The following is a 23,034-nucleotide window of genomic DNA, read 5'->3' on the forward strand; positions in this document are numbered from 1 at the left end:
TTGATGCATCCCAAAACCGCATTTGCATTTTGTGCAGCTACATCACACTGCAGGCTTATACTGAGTCTGTGGTGTACTAAGTCTCCTAAATCCTTTTCCATAGTGCTGCCATCCAGCCAAGTGTCACCCATTTTATATTTGTGTTTTTAATTATTCCTCCCAAGATGTAGCACCTTTCATTTGTCAGTATCAAACTTCATCCTGGTAGCTCTAGCCCAACTTTCCAAATTGTTGAGATCCTTCTGAATTGTGCTTCCATCCTCCACTGTGTTTGCAGTCCTTCCCAGTTTTGTGTCATCTGCAGCCCTGCTCAAGAAGCTTTCTATGCCAGCCATCCAAATAATTAATAAAAATGTTGGGGTGAAGAGCACCAGGCCCAGGGCAGATGCCTGTGGGGCTCCACTTGAAACTTCCTGCCATTCTGACATGGACCCATTAATAATTACTCTTTGCTTGTAGCTCTTGAGCCAGTTGTTCCACCTTGTAGTAGGTTTGTGCAGCCCACATTTTACCAATTTGTTTATGAAAAGATCATGTAGGACCTTGTCAAAAGGTTTGCAGAAATCCAGATGCACTATATTCAAAGTATTGCTTTCATCCACCCACATACTTATGTTGTCAAAGGAGGAGATCAAGTTTTGTTTCATATGAATTGTTTTTCATAAATCCATGCTGGCTACTTGTGACCCACCTTTCCTCCTCCGGATGCTTGCAAACAGTTTTTCTTTGGCTATGCTCCTGTAACTTCCCAGGCATTGAAGTCAGGCAAACTGGTCTCTAGTACTCCAGCTCCTCCTTTTTTGCCTTTTTTAAAGAGAGGCACTATAATGGCTCTTTTCCAGTCCTCTGGAACCTAGCCTGTTTCCCACATCTTCATGAAGATCATTGTCAAGGGCTCAGATCTTCTCTGCCAGTTCCTTCAGTACCATGGGATGAAGTTTATTCAGCCCTGCTAACTGGAATTCATTCAGACCTAACAAAAGTGCTCTGACTGTCCCTTTTGCTACCTCATCTCTCAACTTGGATGCTTCCCTATCCAGATAATCGTTATTAGATGTTTGACTGCAGCTTTTTTTGTGAAGGTTGAGGCAATATAGCTGTTGAGTACCTCTGCCTTCGCATTTTCTGTTAGGAGTTTCCCCTGGCCTTTGAACAGAGGGCCCACAGCTTCCTCAGTACTACTTTTCTTGCCAACATATTTATAGAACCAGTTATTGTTGTCATTAGACTCCTTTGCCAGGTGCAGCTCATTCTTCATCGTTGCCTTCCTGATTTTGTCTCTGCAGGTTTGTGCTGTTTCCCGGTATGCTTGCTTGGTGATCTGCCCATTCTTCCATTGCCTGTGACCTTTTCTTTTGCAGTTGAGGCATTTCAGAAGTTCCTTATGCAGCCACATTTTGTCTTGTGCCATTCTTCTTCTAGTTTCTCTGTGTAGGCACAGTTTCTTGGGCTTCCTATACTGTGCCCTTTTAGAAGCTCCCAGCCATTCTGGCACTTTTTTCTATCTTCCTTTTCAATCCATCTTCCCATGACACCATGCGTAACTCCTTGAGTCAGATGAAATCCAGATTTTTTGAAATCTGTCATCCTAATTTTGCTGACTTTCTGCTTTCCCTGTCTCAGGGTTTGGAAGTCTATTGTACTGTGTTTTCTTCCCAAGTTACACTGTCACCCTTACATCCTCAGCCAGTTCTTCCTGTTGGTCAAGATTCAAGATAGCTGGCCCCCTAATTGTATCCTCCACACAAGTTAGGAACTGGGTTAACATTTTATTTTTGGCTGCATTGTTCTTCCAGCAAGTGTCTGGAAAATTAAAGTCTCCCATCAGTAACATCCCATAGGTTTTACATCACCTGCTTGAAGAGTGCCTCATCCACCTCCTCTTCCTGATTTGGTGGCCTATAATAAATCTTCACCGATATGTATATCAGTGCTGTATCTTTCACCTTTGTCTTCACCAAATGCCTTCTGCTTTGCTGTCTTCCTCCTCCTGAACCAGGGAACAAATGCATGTGTTTCTGACACACACAGCAACCCCACCACCTTTTCTCCAAACCCTGCCCTTCCAAAATGCATTGTAACCCTCAAGATTGTCATTCCAGTCAGAAAAGCTGTCCCACCAGGTCTGTGATGCCAGCCAGATCATAGTTCTTTTCACAGGCTGCAGCTTCCTGCTCATCTTGTTATTATCCATGCTTTTTGCATCTGTACGCATACAGCAGACATGCTTTGCATTTTGACCTACTTGCTTCCCTTTGCCCTACTTGCTGCAATCCTGTAGGTCTCTGGTCCTTTCCCAGAGTTAAGTTGCTTCCCTGAGTCCTTTCTTCTCTGGTCTGTGTGCTCTGTTGCTGGAGGCTTTGGTCACCATTCCTCATGAAACCTAATTTAAAGTCTACCTTATTAGGTTGGCCAGGTAACACACAAATATGCTTTTTCCCATGGGTGCCTGGTGCCTCTTGAGTCGGGGCAGTACATGCCTCCCCCAACACCAGTCAGCGACCAGCAGGGGGCCCCCCGGCAGCTGATCCCGCTGACCAGGAGTGGGGGGTCCCCCGCAGCCAATCTCACTCACCGTAAAAGCGGCCATGCTGCTTCCAGAACTCCCCTGGCCACTTCCAGAAGCAGCGCAGCCACTTTTGCTGGGGGCCCTAATCCCTGGCCAGGACTCGCTGGGTGGACACCGATGCTCCCACCTGCCCCCCTGACTGCCGGCTAAACAGGGAGCATGGCCTGGCAGGGGGGTGCGCTGGAGAACATTGCTTGTGCTCCAAGCTCCTTAGTCCTTTTGCCATAGTCGCTTCTGATCTTTTTGGTGTCGTTCTTGGCAGTATCATCGGTGCTTACATGGACGAGTAGGAAGGGGTACTGGTATGAAAGATGCTAGAGCTTTGGCACTCTCTGTTGTATCCCAAATTCTGGCTCCGGGCAGGCAGCACACTCCCCAGGTCCCCAAATCTGTACAACAAATGGGTGCCTCTGTTTACCGCAGAAGAGAATCGCCAGCCACCACCGCCACGCTTCTCTTCCTTCTTGGTGCTGTGATTTTAGAGCCTCTGTCCTTGGGGCCCCGAACTTCCTGCTCCTGAGGCTGTTGACTCCTCTGCCTCATGCCTGCAGATGTCCTCTGCTCTACCTTTTCCTCAGCAGTTCCATCACAGTGCTTGAAAGTGATATTGCTCTTCTTCAATTCTGGGGCCTTTCCTTCTTTGAGTTGTCACATGCTGCCACTTCTTATTGCCCTTTGGCCTCTCATACCTCTTGTTCAAGTAATCTTCCTGTTCCCTGATTCAATGTCACACGAATACCTGTGCTTCCAGCCTTTGAATCTTCTCCTCCAGGGCAGACACCAGCTTACACTTGGTATAGAAGTGTTTCTGACCCTCTGGGAGGAACAGGAACACGGCACATCCCATGCAGGTCACATCAGCTGACCCAGGCTCCATTTCAGCCTCCTCTGCTCCTTAGAGATCACCTATTCTGTAAGGAGGAAAAAAAAAGATGGGAGTGGGGGGACATAACACCTAAGCCCTTGGACATGTGGGTGTGGACACACACACACACACACACACAGTCTCCTGCTTCCTGTTTCCCTCCTTGGGTGAACCCTAGGCAAACCCCCTCTCTGTTTGTTGCCCTCTGTTCACTGCTCTTGTGGATCACATGGCTGCCTTTTTATAAGGCTGTATCCTAGCTCCACCCCTCAGTTAGCTAAACGAGCCCTACCCAGAGCAAGTCCTAGCTGTAGAGAAGGTGTGAGAGTTGACAACACTGTACCATCCATTAGAGTTCATACACTGTATGCAGAGAGGTTCTCCAGTCTGTCGCACCATGTTTATAGTGTTTGCGTTAAAACACTTTCTGAGCAACTGCATCTTTCTAGAAAATTTACACATCTTCATTTTTTACAATGAATGGATAATAAATCAATGTTAAAAGCCCCCCATTATTTGAAGTGAAAATTGAGGTTTGTTTTACCATAATACTACATTATATCCTTCAGCACTGAAAAAGTAAAATACCGATTTTGAGATGTACGGTGATTCCTTGTCACAATCAAATATACAATGGATGTGCATAAAATAAGCAAAATATAAGCATGTTCCTTTAATTAATTTGATATAGCTATAATTTGTATTTATGCATGGAGTAAGCAACTGGATCATGATAATACATTGAGCATGGTCACAGTACATCCATTCCAATATGGTTGACTTTACCCTTTGTTCAAAAGCTTTAAGTATAGGTTTATGAAAGATGGTAGAGCACAGAGCTGTCCAAGTGGTGGCTCCTGGGCTGCTGCTCAGCTGCTGGACTCTCCAGGCTTCCCCTCCCTACTCCAGCTTCCACTTTCTGCAGTCACCAATGTGGCATGGTGTGCAGAGCTGAGGGTGAGGACCACCCACGTGGTCATGCAGCAGCGAAGTGTGGCAGAGCATCCACGTGGTGTGCAGTTCAGAGGCCTCTGGTTCCCACTACATGGTGTATGGCCTTCACCAGTGTGTGGCATGTGAGGAATGCAGCCTTCAGCTGCTTAGAAGTTGGATAGCCTTGGTATATAATAAAGATTTAGGGCTTTGTACTATAAGGGCTTGACTGTCCTCATGTTTCCCTAATATCAAAGAGACTTGGAGGATTAGAGCTTTTCAAATGCACTTAATGCTCAAGCTGGGATCCTAGGGAAGAGATGCTGATGAACAACATCAGATCACTTATAAGTGGTATCTCAGATTTCACCTGTTACTAAGATTGAGACCTCTTAATTTTTTTCAGTGTATCAGTTTATAACACTATGGGCAAAGTGTTTTCTCATAACATTTGCAAAAGTTACTAATTCTTTTGAGGTTTCCAAACTGACCTACCTAAAAGGGGATCTAATTTTTAGACAATGAGATAGCTAGAACCTTTGAAAATGGGCTGCCTTTAAAACGTCTCAAGCAAGACACAGAACAACTGAGAGGAACAAAGCCAATATTCACTTCCATGAAAAAATAAGAACGATGAAAAAACTAAAATACTAACAAATATCTTTTGAATTAAATATGACTATTACATTGAATGAAATATCTTTTAATTAAAGAATAATTTTTGCAAAAATCTTCTTGGTCTAATAAAAGATATCACCTCTGTCCATGAGCCCTGATTGCTTTTGAAAAGATGTGCACGCGTATCTTGATTAATCTTCTTGCTATTGATTTTACTAAACAATTCGGCTAAAGCACTATGTCAGAATCATCAATAAGCTTATTGCCAAAGGGACTGATTTGGGAGTTCATAGTGGTATGAATTAGGACTGACTCTGATAAAGTCTGGGGAACTGATGGAAAACTGTAATGAGAATGAGAAAAGAATCTGTCAAATATTTAGACAGCTAACATGGGTGGCTTAGTAACTGAACTTCACCACAAAGTGAAGATGAGCCACAGCACATTATAAGTCCAAAGATGACAACTGTGATAATAACACACAGAGCTAAGGTACCCTCATGGAAACGACACACCCCTGACACAGAGACAGCATTGCAGCAAGGGAAACACTATTTAGAAATCCTTCGACTGTCTATATACTGAAGTTTACCAGTCAGTACCTAGGTTTATTTATATCATTGTTTGAATCTTTCCCAGACTGGCTTGGTGCCAGTTTTAAATTAGGCTTGTGTGGTCTAAAAATAATAGTTAATTCAAATGAATCATTGTAATTAGAAAACAAGTTTTACACTTCTCCCCAAATCCCTTCCCTCCACCAAAAAGAACTTCCTTGTGCTTCAATTTGTTGTTGCTCTATTTCTGTCATTGCTTTGCAAACATTTCAGCATTAACTTCTTGTGTTTTACAGAGCATCAAAGTTAGTTGGCTGCCTCCGCCATCAGGTACACAAAATGGATTTATTACTGCCTATAAAATTCGACACAGAAAGACTACCCGCAGGGGTGAGATAGAAACGCTGGAGCCAAACAACCTCTGGTATTTGTTCACAGGTCAGTGTTCACATGGTATAGCCTTGCAAGGCTTGGAGGACTTAAATGCTTTGGGAATAAAATATACTTTCAGTTCAAGAGAACATTGATTTCTTTTCTGGCAGGTGAAATTTATTGGGCTGTACAAACCCAGCCTTTATTATTATTATTATTATCATTATTTTATCTTTTCCCCTTAATGCCTTTACATATGTGTGTCACCTGTATTTCATCATCTTAAAGAATTTGAAACCAAACTCCTTTTGTTCAGTAGCTTTTGCCCAGTTGCCTTTTTCAGAATATGGGGGGATGTGGGTACATTGGAAGGATGCAACAGGCTACAATCAGACCTAGACAGGTTACAAGGGTGGGCGGACGAGAATAGGATGGGTTTCAACACAGACAAGTGCAAGGTGCTGCACCTTGGGGGGAACAACCAGCACCATACCTACAGGCTGGGGAACTCCCCTCTTCTTAGCACGGAGGCGGAAAGGGATCTGGGGGTCATCATTGACTCCAAGATGAACATGGGCCGGCAGTGTGGAGAGGCAGTCAGGAAGGCCAACCGCACCTTGGCATGCATCCACAGATGCATCTTGAGCAGGTACAGGGAGGTGATGCCCCTCTCTATGCGGCACTGGTCAGGCCACAGCTGGAGTATTGCATCCAGTTCTGGGCGCCGCACTTCAGGAGGGATGTCGACAGCATGGAGAGGGTCCAGAGGAGGCCACTCGCATGATTAGGGGACAGCAGGGCAGGCCCGATGAGGAGAGGCTGCGGGACCTGAACCTGTTCAGCCTCCAAAAGAGAAGGCTGAGGGGGGATCTTGTGGCCTGTTATAAACTAGTCAGGGGGGATCAGCAGGCACTGGGGGAGTCACTGTTCCCCCGAGCACTACCAGGAGTGACCAGGAATAATGGTCACAAGCTGGCAGAGGGTAGGTTTAGGTTAGATATTAGGAGGCGCTACTTCACAGTCAGGGCGGCTAGGGCCTGGAACCGACTTCCAAAAGAAGTGGTGCAGGCTCCTACCCTGGGGGTCTTTAAGAGGAGGTTAGATGAACATCTTGCTGGGGTCGTTTGACCCCCGTATTCTTTCCGGCCATGGCAGGGGGTTGGACTAGATGATCTGCTCAGGTCCCTTCCGACCCTACAAACTATGAAACTGTGAGTCAATGACACATCTTTCCTCTTGCTACAGAGCCATCTATCAAACATCTATTTTCCAAGCTTTTCTTCCAGTATATTAGAGGGAAATAGTTTGCTTCCTGACATAGAAAGTCCAATAGAAAATTAATTCAATTAATTCAATTTAATTTCCACCAATTAAATTAATTGTAAGCACTAAGGTCAGCACCACAGAAAAGTACAAAAGAATCATTTCAACTAGACTACCGTGGAGGACACTGTATTTTCTCCTTGTACAAGATTTACACATAAGACAATTAAGTCCTGTATTCTCTCACATACCACATGCCCCCTAATAAGGCACATGTCGTTTTGAGAAGGCAGAATGAGGAAAAAAAAAAAAGTTAGTCATGGCTGAAACCTGGCAGCATGGAGTAGGGGCAAAGCCTTTTCTACAGTGCACTTGTCCTCCCCTGCATGCTCAGGTAGCAGCTAATGTTTTAACCCTCTCCCAGCTGCTGCTAAATTGGCAGCAGCTTTTGGGTGTTCTGCCAATTAGCAGCATCCATTAGAGGGTTAGAGCTTTAGCTCTGACTCTGAAGGGTGGGCTCTGCCCTGTTGTTTGCTGGACAGGAGAGATGGGAAAGAGACACAGTCCCTGGCAGGCATTGCAACATTCCCATGCTTTCATGCGGAAATAAGCTTCCCCTCTTAAGACAGGCACCCCATTTTTAGAGAGCTATGAGGAATAAGCACATTTACATTTACTTGTAAATATGGTAATAATGGTGATGCCAGGCTTCATTGAAGTCATATTTTCATAGTTGTTAAGGGCTGGAAGGGACCTTAAAAGTCATCCGGTCCAGCATCTCTGCACACAGGCAGGAAAGACTGCTGGGATCAGATGACCCCAGCAAGATGGGCATTGAGATGCTTTTTGAAGATCACCAGGGTGGGTGACTGTGCCACTTCTGAGAGGAGCCTGTTCCATACCCTCAGCACTTGACTTGTAAATAAGTTTTTCCTTATGTCTATACTCAATCAGCTTGAGCCCATTATTTTTTGTCCTCCCGTGGGGGGCCTTGGTGAACAGATCCTTCCCCAGACCCATACATACGCCCTTGATATACTTATAGGTTGCCACCAAGTCCCCTCTGAGTCAATGGTACCTTTCTCTCAAATGCAGTAGGGCTAGGATTTCTCCTCATGTCCCCCAAAATGACTTTTCCAATATTTACTTTGAAATAAAATAGTATTATTTGTGAGCTCTGAAAGTAACTCTCTTTCATGAACGGATGTGTCCAAGGGACAAGTAATTCAGTGTATTGTTTTGGTGGGAACTAGGTCCCAGAAAAATGTTTGAGTGAGAGAAAAGACAAAAAGGAACAAGCGGTATTTTACATTATTAAAACGTAATCATGCAACCCTGACTAATGTGAGAGGTTCTTCCTCATGTTTATAGTCCCATAATCCACATAAATAGCTTGTTTTTCTTAGAGCTGCAGAACTAATAAGGCTTTTTGGGGGCAATGGTGACATGTGCAGTTTTGCACTATTTTTGTTAAGGCAGCTTAAAAAAAAAATCTTAGTGACCATGAAAAAGAGATCAGAAATGTTAGAAGCAGTCCTGGTGGCAGCAGATTAGTGGGCATAATGTGGGTAATATTGTCAAAGCTACATTACAAAAGCAGTTTATCACCTGCTTCCACCATCTATCCCATTGATACCATCTCCATGACTGATAGAGATCCCTATGTAAATCTGCACGTCGTATACTAATATGAATATATTAGAGCTACCTTGACCTCAGAAAATTCACGGCAGTTCAGAGAAAAAAAGACTATTTTTGAAGTCTTGACTGCACTGTCGAACTGCCAGTCAAACATGGCCATCCAGCCAGGATTTAGAAGGCTAGGTGCTGGGTATCTCCCTAAGGAGCAAATGTAGAGAAGGAATTCCCCCCTCCAGCCTTCACACTAAAGTGCCAGCATGGGCATTTGGTTGAGGTCCTTTCAGACTAGTGGTTCAGGTGTCCACTTGCCCCTGCTAGGCAGAGGTGTAATAAATAGATCTTCAGAGGTCAGTTCTAAAGACCTGACCTCATGTTTTCCCCAAGTACATTGACCTGGACTCCCTGCAGAGTTCAGATTCGTGTTGGGCAAGGAATTCCCAGTCTCTGAACTCCCCTTCCCCATCATGTCCACCTGCCTCCTATGGAGCAGACTTGTGGGAGTGGAGACCAGGTTTGCTAATTACTAAACACATTCTCCATTTCAAAATACAATAAAAAGTTACATACTTTGTTTCAGGAAGTTGGTAGAAATACATATTTAAATATGCATTTTAAAAGGATCCAGACCTTATTATTTACTTGCATATAGTATGAGTCCCACGGAAGCTGGTTACTTTAAATGGATGATGTAAATTTTCACATATAGATACTTGGTATCTTGCCACAATCCTCTGTTTAATAGGCAGGTGTTTTGCAGGATAATGAGGACATCTGCAGCGGCTAAGTAATTCAGAGCTACAACAAGGATTTTAAATGGCTGCTATCAGTGGTATTGTTGGTTCCAATGTCAGCTAAATTTTAAACTGCTGTTTTTAATCTTGGGCATTTTTCCCTGGAGAATGTTTGCAATTAAATGCAACAGTTTTATTTTTATTTTTTGTAGCTCCTGGTCAGTTTAGACTAAACACAATGATCAACATTGGTCAACATATATCGCTGTTATGGGGCTAAAAAAGAGTTGCAACACACTTCAAAGCAACACTATAATAGTTGTCTAACTGCTTTAGCCAGAGAAAAGCAAAAAATGAGAAACAAACAAAGAAAACCAACCCCAGCACTGGTTCCAAAATGTACCCTTGACAAAGGTTCTGTTTTATTTGAAGAGTCTGAACTCTAAAGCCAAAAGGCTTATTGAAAAGCAGAATATATATTGGTTGCTAACCCAGGCCTTAGCTCAACAAATTAGTCACTCCTGTGCTTAGCATTTAACATGGCAGCGAGTATTTCCAGAGCCCTGGTTTTTCATGTTTTAGCAGCAGCAGGCTGTCTCTGTAAAGCATGCAATCAGCAACTTAGTTGTATCACTAATTATCTATGAATTAACTAATTAGTTATTAAATTAGCTCCTAATTGTCTCATGTTTGGGTGTGGGATAGTCCTTACATGCATAAGTACATCCAGTGGGAATGATGACTGTAAAAAAAATAAAAATCACATTTTGAAGTGTTAAGCTTTTTGCAAGAGGTGTGTCTGCCACTTCTGACTAATTAGCTGCCTTTTGACATCAGACCCAAGTTTCCTCCCCTGCCCACGACTGTACGGGAAGTTTGGTGGTCAGAATCCTTTACTATATGCACGCGTGGTCTGGAATTTAATTTATGAGATAAAGATAGTACTAACAAGCAACAGGAAGCAAGTTAAGGTGACTGCAGGATCACTTGTAAATGGAATATGTGTGTAGGAATCTACCCACAGTAGGACTAGGTTGTTATTCTGCTCTTTACTTATGCTGCCACACATAGCAAAGAGACTGTAACTGCTAATTTTGTTCTAATTCTGTTGAAAACATTAAAATTGTGATCATACTATTTTTTTTTTTTCTTTTTCTCTTCTGGTTTGGTTGAACTTCTATTTTTAACAGGACTTGAGAAAGGAAGCCAGTACAGCTTCCAGGTAGCTGCCATGACTGTCAATGGAACAGGCCCCCCTTCTGAATGGTATACAGCCGAGACTCCAGAGAATGATCTTGATGGTAAATACATCTCTTTTCACAGCCATTATCACCACGTCATTGTCGTTTTTATTTGACAGATGTCATTCTAATTGTCATCCAAAGCTTTAGCTGAGGATGCTGTGGAGGTCAGGGGTTAGAGCCCAATGATGAATGTAACAGGAGCTGTTGTCTGGGTGTTTTTGAACAGAAGAGCTCAGTGCTCCATGTCATTAAGATTGCATGCTTTTCTGAGCAAGTGAAGAAGAGAGAAGACAAGACAGCTTCATTTCTTTTCCCTTGTTTATGCTGGAGCTCTCATAACTCTCTGTTAGTCTCTCTCTTCCTTCTATTTCTTGCTGTAGCTGCCACAATAAGCAACGACAATGAAATCTTAGATAATAATCCACAAAACAATAGACGTCTTCCACTTAGTGGAGTTTCATATAACCCTTTGCCTCTAAGATGAAATATCACCACCAAGAAAAAGCTAGAAGTCTTTGTTATAATGACTGTCTAATAAAATGTGATTCCTTCATGTCATGGCTATTTTTAAAAAGAATATCATATTATACATCAATAGCATCATGAACAATCAACGTAATCAGTCAAAGAAACACTCAGAATATAACTGACAAATTTAACTATCCACAAGTGAGTCTTCAAGTGTCTAGAAGGTTATTGCCCATGGAGTATATAACTGCAAGTGTCAGTATTTCAGTGTGGCAGTGAAGACAAAAAATGAAAGATAGTAGCATCCAAACAGATTGAAAAATGTGAAATTTGATGCAGATGTTGTTATCCCAGAAATGAGGAACCGAGTGCAAAAAGACTGATGCAATTGCTGAGACATTTGAAGAATTAAAAGAAAAAAAGGAAAAGTAATGAAAGATCATCCCACACTTTAAAGTAAAGTACAAAGAAAATGGCAGATGGAAATCAGGAGAAAGCTATAGAAAATTGATAAGAAGAAAATATATACTGGAAGGAGATCAATATGGGGAAACTGAAACTCAGGGGGGAAATGAACTATCGCACTTAAAAGGAAACAAAGAAAAATGGACAAAAGTGAGCATAGCCTTCTTGTTAAAAGGCAACAAGGGCTGTTGCCTTGGTTTTGTTTCTCTGCTTGTTTCTGAATGAATGTTTTTTAGGGGGGTTTTTGGAATTGCACAGTCAACCCTCACTTTGACCATTCCTTTCTGCCTAAGGGTCTCTCTAGCATGAAGCGGTCCTTTATGAAGGGCAGGAATGACATTATTTGGTTTTCTGGCATTTAAAACATTGGTATAGGTGCAACCGAACACTTGGCAAGAGATAATGATGATTTTGAAAGCAATATGACTATATTAGCTGATTGCAATATGCTATGGTGCATGATGTCATTCTACTAACAACTATTTTGGGTGGACAGTAATTTCAGAAATGGTATTACCCAAGATGAGAGCACCTGGTCATTCATTTGGAAATAGATCTTAGTAAGTAAGGAAAAAAAAAGATAATGACAAAATCTGAACACCTCGACATGTCATGTGCACATGAAAACGAGGCAAGTACATTCCTTGTCTTCATTCTTTTATACTGCAAAATGAAAGACAATGCATTTGTTTAAATATATTTGTTTTTAACTGTATTTAATCCACATTAACTTTTAAGTATGTTTTTTCCTCCAAATATATTTTTGCATGCAAACATGTCCTCAGCATAATTGCGAGAGACATGCAATGCAACTAAAAGCTTGTTGATAAATTATACCAAAGACTTTTTTTAACATCTATTGTATTTGCATGTATTTGCATTTTGAGTAACAAGGAAAACTTATAGTGAAACTGAAACAATATGACACTTTGAATGCACTGTGTTGTTTTACACATGCACACACACACTATATTTATATGAGATACCTTGATAAACCCTGGGGAGAAATCTATATGTTACTGTGGATATGCAGAGTCCTGCAAGTGTCAGCTAAATAGGAGAAGTGCTTTTGCACAGATTGTTAACTGTAATTCCCTTTCTACTCTTATGGCTAATGCAGTTTCTCTTCCTTTCACTGTATGTCTGTTTGGCATAAGCAACATGAAGACAAACAGTATCTTAGAGAACTACACTAACTCCCTATGGATGTTCCTTTTAATTAGTGTGTTTTGTTAAAGTGATTAGAAATCCAAACATCACTGCTTCTTCAAGGTTCCCTAGAAAGCTTGTATGTCTTTACTGACAGCTGGGAAGTTTTTAAATATTTATTTTGAGCCTCAAATTTTGTTCTTAAAAAAATTGGAAACATGGTTTCCCCAAAGGGTCTGATTTAAATAACAAGGATGCAAGATAATCTCTGATCAAGTTTGCAAAGGTATCCTCCAGGAAAATGGGTTTAGGATGCTTGGTTTCTGCCTACTGCCTTGAACAGATGGGAACTGTTTTACATATTAGATAGCGATGTAGTTTAACTTCAGTTCTAAATTAGTGTTTTAAGAGCATGACAAACTAAGCTTGTATTGCATTGTAGTTTCTGCTGAAAATTGATTAAGGAACCACATGAAGAAAAAGACAGTACAAAAAAAAAGTCTTTAATCTGTAAAGTATACAACTGTGAGCCTCAAGGAAACCTCTAAGAAAATGGCTTGGGTGACCCAAATATAAACACCTTCTTCTCAGTGTTTTCAGATAACACTGGCAAATTAACAGCTTTTAAACTTTACTGAAAGATGCCATTGTTCAGTTTATTGCATACAATCAGAGTTATGGATTAAGGATGAAATACATCAAATCAGGTTCCTAAAAGAAGACAGCACATCAGATAGTGAGACTAAACTATGTGTATCCATTTCATGGGAAATCCAGATCTCACTAAATGTGTGTAGTGGGGCAGAATCAATGGACTGTGTCAAGGCAACATGGAGAGTTAAAAGACGAGACAAGAACCTGTAAAAACACTTATGAAACAGATTCTGCATTGGGATACTTGTATGAGATTTTGATTGACTTCAATATCTGTTGTCCTTTCTTGGGAAAGAATTGCCCTTGACTAACAGGAAAAGAGATGTTATATTTACTATGGGATCAAATCCTGGCATAAGCGGGAAGGAGACGGCAGTCTTGGTTTTGACAGTGTCACCAACAAATAGAAGTAGAATGGAGGTGTTTTAAGAACAGATCTGAGGACCTATACATAGGACAGGATTTAAAAATTCTTTCAACATATTGTTCAAAGCTGGACAAATGGTAGGAGAGCTGGGCATAAATTGTATGTACAGGAGAAATCCCAGAAAAAGTTAATTTTTTGGAGCAAAATATTTTATATTGATATGATTAAAAATGACCAGTTTTATTTTCTGTAAAAATGTTATACTGTATACTAAATACACAAAAGAAAGCTAAGTGTATTTAGTAAAAAGATGGCAAAAAACTTACTCCAAAAACAGGAAGAAGACATAAGATCTTCAGTGTTATCAGTTTCTGGTCTTGTCTCTAAGATGCATTTTGCTCCTGAAATTCCCTGTGTATGCCTGTTTAGTTCACTTATCTTCATTTCAGCTGTGTATTTGGCAAGAAGGATAAATTCCTTGTATTCTGTTTTTTTTGTACCAGGAGATGAATGACAACCTTGTTCAAACTGTATGAATCGCACCTTGTCATTTCTGTATGTGACCAGTTTGGAATATCAGAATAAAATAGTTTGAAACCAAGAGCTACCTAAAAGTGTCCACTATGGCATTGAAATGGCCATGTATTGTGAAAATGAAGTGTAAAAATTGTCACTTGAAATCAATTTCTGAATGCTGTAATTTTACTGGCTCCCTTGAGTATTACCACTTCTAGCATATGCAAGGAATTCTACTATCGCCTCATTTTGTTATGTCCTATATCAAGGCACCAATATCTTTAATTTGTATAAGAAATAGGGTTTTTTTTCAATTTTTCTCTAAAAATCGTTCCTCAAAGACAGTCATGCAAGTAACTATGTTCCACGTTGAAACAAATTATGGAAGTGGGAGGGAGATGAAAGGCAATTGTATTTACTGGCATAACCTGAGTTATCTTTTATAAGTAGCTATTCTTCAATGCATTTCCTTCATTATTTAAGTATAGATGATGTGCAGCAACTCTAAGAGTATTAAATTCAAAGGAGTTTCAAAAGTGACTAAGCATATCAGTCAGGTAATTTACTAATCAGAGCTTGCTGTAGATTCACCGGATCTCCAGAATTGTTTAAATATGTTCAACAGAGTAATTTCAAAGCACATAAAATATGAAGGACACCATTGTACCATATATAACAGTCAGACTGAAAAGTATTAATGTTTTTATTGCCTTTTCCAAGGTTTATAGTGGGAATGCTTCACAATCTCAAAATGTCTTTTGTTGGCGTTTACATCAGCATTTTGTGTTGCTTCCACTTTCCACCCACCAATGACTTTACCTATTATATTACAAGCCTCTTTATTGGGGAGAAATAGTAGCTTGTCTCTTTCTGCTCTCAAAAAGACAAGATGCTGTGCTGCTCTTCTAAAGTGACTTGTGATATGGTAGCTAACAGGCAAACTCCAACCAAAGACATTTTCTTCATCTGTTCTTTCAAATTAAAGTGGATTGACAGGAGACAATGTCTGTTGATTAAGTATCAAGTCATTAAGAATTACATAAAAAAATGAATATGCCTTGAGAGAACCTGTAAATAAAAGATGTCATTCTGTTATTTTATTTTAATTTCTGACTACTCTTGTATTATTTAAAGCAGCCTCCAAGCCAAGACTAACATGTCCAAAATAACTAAAGCTTACTTGTTCATAATTACCATTACATTTTTCATGGGCAAGAAGGAGGCCATTGCTAGGAAATGCTATTATACCATTAACAAAGTTGACCAGTTTGTTAAATGCTGTTTGTTAAATCCACAGGCCCACGATAAATCATCCAGTCAATTGCCATTGCATTATTCAACTTGCAAATAAACCAAAGAAGACAAAAGCTTTCCTGCGGGAAATGTTGCAAATAATTTCATTTCCCACTTTGCTGTCTAATTCCAAACTTTCTTGAACACAGATGCTCAAGTTGCAAGAATGTGGGGATATTCCTTTTTTTTTTTTAAGATGCTTCAAAATATTCTTGTTGATAAAGAATACAGTTAAAAAAAAGCAACGTTCAAAAGTGAAATCGTGTGTAGACTATGCATATAACAGCGGGGTGTCTGGTTATTTTCGTATGATGGAGGACTTAATGCAACCTCTGCCTTTGTGAATGGTAAAATTCAGTGAGCAAATTATTAACCCATCTTTTCTTTGAATCCTAGAATCTCAGGTTCCTGATCAGCCAAGCTCTCTTCATGTCAGGCCATTGATAAACAGTATCGTCATGAGTTGGACCCCGCCACTGAACCCAAACATTGTTGTACGTGGATATATCATTGGCTATGGAGTGGGCAGCCCATATGCTGAGACAGTGCGAGTGGACAGCAAACAGCGCTATTATTCCATTGAAAATTTGGGTAGGTATTTGGGTTTGTTGTTGGGGTTCCTTAGGGATTTTTACGGACAGAAGTCCTTTTTGAGTTGTTATGGTTTGGGGGCATTTTTGAAGTCTATCATAGAATCACTAATACTCTGTCTACATATGAAACATGAAACCACTAACAGTGCATTTAATGGCCAGCCAGAGGTGCGACTTACCCAGGATAGCTTTAAGCTAGCTGGCTCCAATTCTGGCAAACATAGCTGTAGCATCGTGGAACTCAGCCCAGAATAGCTGCCTGATTATTTATTCAGAAGCCTTGGCAGGTTTTACAGCCAATGTTGAACCTAAATCTATCTCAGGCATGTCTACACAAGATGCAAATGGAATAAAGACACACTTTTTGCCATAACATGGCTTGTGCCAATTCACACAACATTTAATATTCAGGTTGCAGCACTGGAAGCTACCCAAGTCTCAGTCTCGGCTTGGCCTCAGTTATGTTTCTGTGAGCAGATTGTAAAGGTGTTGTTTTGAAGCATGGATGTCAAAGGAAGCTTTATAAACCTGATACCAGAGTATGGTTACACTTATAAGGCAGGTGGAATTTCAGCTTAATAACTTTGAAAATGATAATCTGTGAATGTAGATCTTACTTCATCACAAGCCAGCTCTAACGAGCACATACACTCACTCTTAATGTGCACAAAGTTATTGCTAATTCATGTGGTACGTGGCCTTTATAAAACAATGAGAGAAAATGATAAGAGCATTGGGCAAAAGAGGTTATAAAAAGCATTTTTACTGCAGAGTTTACAACATCTAATTTACCTATTAAACTGCAGATCATGCATTTATTTATCTGAGTCACTGATTGGTTGATATTTTTTTTTCTACACTGATCATATCCAGAAAATGATATCCTCATTTGGCAGGGCCAGGTTTTCTTAATGAAGTGGCTATGTCAAGCAGCAGACATTATTAAACCTCTACTTCTAAGTACTAATCAGTACTTTGCTCAATGGATATAGCTCCCTATTTTACAGAGAATTTAGTAATGTTATTCCCTGAGCTGGCCCCAGGGAATAATGGGTGGCCCCAGTGTTTAAATGTAATGGCAATCACAAAACTTATATTTTGTGTCTGTCAAAATGGTGTCTGGGGATATCCGTTATTCATTGCACATTGTCTATGGCAATTCATCTAGATGCTGTGTACAGCACACAGGAAACTGAATATTTTGGGGATGAAGGATTGGTGCCTTATACCAGGAGAGCGGTTCAGTGTTTAAAAAAGTCAAGAAGTGCAGTTGCTCACATTATTACTGTGTTGAACATTTGTCCATCATGTTCTAAATGTGTCCAAATATTATACAGGCATTAATGAAGCCTCTGTTTGGTCTAGATATTCACAATTGCTATCTCAATTCCATTGTGTAGACGTTAAACAGGGAATCCCTGAGTGTGAAGCATACAACTTGCTGCTTTCTAGAACCCTTCTCAAATTACTAAATGTACTTGTTTGCTTTTAGCATTCACCGACATCATCCAGCTCTTGAATATTCTTAGGAGAGACTTTAGAGTAGATAGAAATAAGGACTCTGAAGAAGGTAGTTACTGCTGTTTTACCACACATTTTACCATGCTAGATAAGCATTTTGTGTTTAAATGATTGGCTTGGTTAATTTATTTGCAAATGCATCCACACACCTGCATACACACACACACACACACACACACACACACACACAATGGATTTGTGTGTATATTAAGAAAATAAAAACACAGCAATTCTGAAAACACACAACATATAGAAAAGTGTATCAACTAGTGTATCATCTCTCTAAGATGAAGGATTACCTTCAGTAGTCGCACACAAAATGTGAAGTGCTGCATGTTATTGCCATTTTCCCATTCTCAGAACCATTTTCGTAAAAGCCAGTAAGTTAGATGAACATCACCGAAAGAGCTTAATATGTCCCCTAGTGCTTAAATTTATTGTATTCAAAGTTTCTTGAAATTCTGCTGATGAAAGTACTTGCAAAAAGCTACATATAGGGCATGCGATCAAAGTCCAAAGACTGAAAAGGTTACATAGAAAAAGACTGACTTCAAAATGTTTTGTGCGCAGTTTAAGTTATTATGGAAAATGGACTGTGGTTTGAATGGGTCATCAAAGAAGGTTAGTAGAACATAAGAATTAAAGTTATTACTAATTAATGTACAGATCTAATAATTATAATCATATTTTTTTAGTTTCCAAAAGGGATTTATATTCTTCTAAATTTAATCACTTTGCACTCTTCCATATCTTCCATGACATTAAATTGAACTCTTACCACCACTGATCCTGGTGGTATTAGAGAAAGAAATCGTATTAGCAAAGTCACATAGGTCAATATACTCTTTGAACTCTAGCAGGGTCTCAGGAGAAGATGGTTATGGAACTAAATTCTTTAAACTTTTTAATGAACAGCTGTTACTAAAGCTATTTTTACTAGCAGTTGCTGAAATGTCTTCATAACTGGGCTTTATTGTTTTCCCTAACTGTTAATTGACCAATGAAGAAGTGGATCAGATATCCTCTTATGACTGATAAATGCTGTAGCCGAGTACAAGATATGTAAAAAGAAACTTCCAGAATATAAAGTGTTGTAATAATATAGTTCAAGCTTAGCTTATTTATAGAACGAGTCTTTTTGGCTCAGCAAGTAAATGGGCTGTGTGGTGAGCACACGGGGAGTTTGACTCTTGCCTATACCAACATACAGTGTGTACACAGTAAATCCAACAAGTCAGATGGGATGCTTCAATAGTATATTTTAGCTCCAGAAATGATGCTAAGACTTCTACCAAAATGTTAGGAAGCTATTTAGAGCTGGCTAAATATTTAGTTAGAAATGATTTGTTCACTAAATTTAGCCTCATTTTTATTGCTTGTTGAGCAGCCTTCAGATTAAGATTTCAGAAAAGGTTTTCCCCATTCAAATGTATTAGGCAAATATCTTTTTGACTGCATGTGATGGGGTTTGATTACACACATTCAAAGTGTGAGTAGTGGCACTATAGTTGGAGATAACGTCACGTGCAGGTGTGGCTAAGGACACAGGCATCTGGTTAGCAACATTTGGCTGTTTTAAAATCAGTTATGTGAATGATCACCTGTGTAAGTTTGAAAATCACCTTTTCTGAATAATTTGGCTACTTCAATTTAGTTTTTCCAATCTCCAATGAAAATAAACCACCTGGGGATAAAACCAAGAGGACAGATAATGTTTTTAAGAACTACAATAGATGCCAACCCTTCTTCCATTATTCACTGAGCTCTGTTAGCAACACTTATAAGCTAATTATTACAAAATAATTAGACAGGGTTCTTTTCCTAACAGAAGTATTGTTTTCAAGAGGATATGAATCAAACTATGTTCAGTGAAAGAAATGGGAAAAAAAAATGGGAAAAAAAAATTCCTGCATGTGGGATGGACTTATTTCAACTGTTGTAAAATGCCCTTCCATATGTATACCTCTTCTATCATGCGCAGCATACCATACAATGATAAATTCCAGCACCTAAAATTAATGGTAAAACTTCACAGACTTTCCAGCTCTGCTCTAAGAAACACTTCCTGTTATCCTTTTCAATCCCAATAGCCTTTGCAAACTGCCTGGCTTCCAATGTTGTTCAGTATCAGGGTGGAAAAGTCTCTCCGTCTCAGTTATTCTCCATCTATGTAGCAAAGAATCTTATACTGTATCATTACCATGAAAGTTCAGGGATTGGAGAGCAGCAAGATTCTGGGATAAAGTACTCATGGATGGATCTAGAATTTTGAAAGAGGAGGGTACAGATGCGGAGGTGTGTCAACACACATTTTTCACAGTTAAAAATAAAATAGAAGCTTTACTAATACTAGGGCTATATTATTGAGTTTAAGCTGGAAGCAAAAACCAATATAACTTTATTGGAATAAGTTAAAAACAATCGGCAAGACTATGAGAGAGGAGCTTCATTACCAGGAACAGCTAACAGACAGCAGAACTGCAGAATAAAGGATGGCTTGATTGGTGGACGATCAAGACCATTAAAAAGGAGAGGGTCATTAACACCGGTGGAATGAAGAGTTTGGAAGGGATCCGGAAGATTATAATGAGCTATGAACTCAAGTGCCTGCCTTAAAATGCTGACACTACTAGGCAGTTAATTTTAAATGTTGGGTGGACCAGGAACCAAAGGGTAATGCAAGTGCACCAATATGGCCCACCCTGAGTTTGCCCCCACTTATATTAGATCAGTTTGTATTTTGGGATACAAATGTTCAGGGTTCAAGCACCCTTCTGAAGCCCCAAAAGTTGAACTCTTGTCTCTCTCAAATCTACAAACAAGCCCAATAAAAGATATTACTTTACTTCACAAAGCTGGCTCCACTGAGAATCTGTGTTTGTTCCAAATCTCAGACGTAGCCCTTTTTTGACCTCTCAAGATTAAAATGCACCATAGAGCTTGTTTCTGTTTGTTTATGCTTTGTGGGTTATTTTGAAATATGCTAAATATTTAATTGGTTATCCTTTGGATTTTGGAGCAGTAGATTTTTTCATTACAGAGCAATCAGATTTGTTTGACATGATTTCACAGATCCATGTCGACTCATCTACAGCCAGTGCTTTCAAACATGGGTACCTAATAATAACCTACATCCATATCTGGGGCTACTTTAATGCTATTTCTATAAATTCTGAGTTTGCTTCTGTGAGCCTCATAGAAGTGGCTATGGAAAGTATACTGAGTGAAAAAAGAAATGCAGTGCCTTGGTGAACTGAGATAGCATAGGATGAATATCCTATTTTTTGGAGAGAATATGGAAGATCTTGGAAGCAAGAGAGCGATTATTAATACAGAAGCAAGACCTACACCATAAGGCACATATTTTTGTAGAGGTGTTGAGCATCAGCAGTTGCAGCTAAAACTAGTAGGAGCTATAAGTGCAGCACACATTTGGAAAATGAAACAATAGGGCCAAATGCAAACATGACATAAGTGAAACATCTGTCTGATGGTGCAGATTAATATAATCCTGGGCTTGATGAGTAACATGGTAGCAAAAAAAGGCAACTCATAACTTAAAGCCTTGCTAGAAGGTAGAGTGATGAAGACAGCATAAAACCCAGTACAGAACAAAATAGAATAAGGGTGTATAAAATACAACAGGCTCACAGAGAAAAGGTAGACATGGGGTCCATTTATAATTTGTACTCTGGTATAGGTTAGGCAATCAAAGATACAATGTTACAATGAATTTACAATGTAACACATATTTTGCTATCAGCCCTGTAAGACAACGTAATGTAGTTTCTTGCATACAACATGCTCCACAATGGAATATGTGCCTTACTTTTGAAAGACAGAATGAAGGAAAAAATATCTTTCCTTGCAGTACCTGATAGGGATAGCAGCTAGGGATAGGTAGGTATTGTGTAGGATGTAAAATTCTGGGAGCATAATTATTTGTAATAAATGGCGGAACTAAGTGGCAATCTGCCTAGTTCTTGTACCTTTGATTGCCTCATCTACTTTTCTGTGAGCTAAATTCTTGCAAGAAGAAATTATAAGTGACTGGTTATACCTTATGCCATGAGCCACACAAATGTTAATCAGTGTTAGGGCCTTTTTACACCTTATGCTGTGAGCTGGACAAATGTTGATCAGTGTTAGTGCTAGCTTGGAGTTTGGAGCAGTCACGCCCTTAGTCTGAAAACCTTCTGACCGTCCCCCATCTGAACAGCTCTGACTTGCCAGAAGATGCCCGGTAAGTAGGGGCAGGCCCAGGAGATGCCACCAGTGGGCTTGTGAGCCAGGCCAGGCTCCTACCCCTGATTCAATTCGGTGGCCAAATCTCTGAATCCAAATCGAATCAGAGGACCCTTTAATCTCTCCAAATTGAATCAGAGAGATTTGGAAAGATTCAGAGATTTGGACATAGACACAGCGTGTTTTGTACATACCTCTAGCTAAGCAGGGGCTCATGGATGCTGCGATGCTGGAGTGCCTCACAGAAGTGTGGGGGCTCCCCAGCGCTCACAGCAGCAGACCCAGAACTGGACCAGAAGCACTTCCAGTCCACTTCCAGGTCTGTCAGGGACCACTTGGGGGGGGCTGTGCCCCCTCTTGCTTGGCTACTGGTGCCTCCTGGGTCTGGAGGGGCACCTGGAGTCCCCCTGTGACTGATCACTAAGTGGGGGCATGCAGCGGTGGGGCCCAGCGCACCCCCCCAACAGACCTGGAAGTGTCTCCAGGTTTGCCGCTGAGCACATGAAGGCCCTCCCCATCCACTGCAGTCCTGTGGAACACTCCACATTCCCCATGCCTGCTACCTCAAGGTATGTAGAAAAAACTTTTTAAGCTGTGTCTGTGTCCAAATGACTGATCCTCTGAATCAGCATTGAATCTTCAGATTTGGATTCGGCGAAATCAAGTCAGGGATAGTGATCCAAATCAACTAATCAAATCACTGTCCCTGATATGGGCTGAATCTGAATCGACTAGGGCCCACTTTGCACACCCCTACTGAGTAAAGTATTAGCAATATGTATGTAAAAAGTTTGAAGGAATCTGACAAGGCGTTCTCCTTTCTTGCCCCATTATGCCCACCCTTTGTTTCTTTATCCAGTGTCCTCTTCTAATATTGTAATGCTGTGGAACTTGTTAATATAGCCATCCTCACTTGTGCTGGCAAGAGACTTGAGACCTGCAGCACGAAATACATGAGAGAATATTATTTGAG

At 40.3% G+C, this 23,034-nt stretch overlaps 1 protein-coding gene across 2 annotated transcripts in view; it reads left to right on the plus strand.

The window, feature by feature from the left end:
- The window catches only part of DCC (DCC netrin 1 receptor), a 1,013,322-nt gene that overhangs the window by 826,488 nt on the left and 163,800 nt on the right, over positions 1 to 23,034 (plus strand). For both annotated transcript variants that reach the window (XM_090037801.1, XM_090037802.1), the window contains exons 13-15: positions 5,836 to 5,977; positions 10,737 to 10,847; positions 16,099 to 16,293. In XM_090037801.1, the coding sequence (XP_089893927.1) occupies positions 5,836 to 5,977; positions 10,737 to 10,847; positions 16,099 to 16,293 (448 nt within the window). The remainder of the gene's footprint in view (positions 1 to 5,835; positions 5,978 to 10,736; positions 10,848 to 16,098; positions 16,294 to 23,034) is intronic.

The sequence above is a fragment of the Crocodylus siamensis genome, chromosome 3 (genome assembly GCF_052110815.1).
Source record: "Crocodylus siamensis isolate JL-2025a chromosome 3, ASM5211081v1, whole genome shotgun sequence".
Lineage (NCBI taxonomy): Eukaryota > Metazoa > Chordata > Crocodylia > Crocodylidae > Crocodylus > Crocodylus siamensis.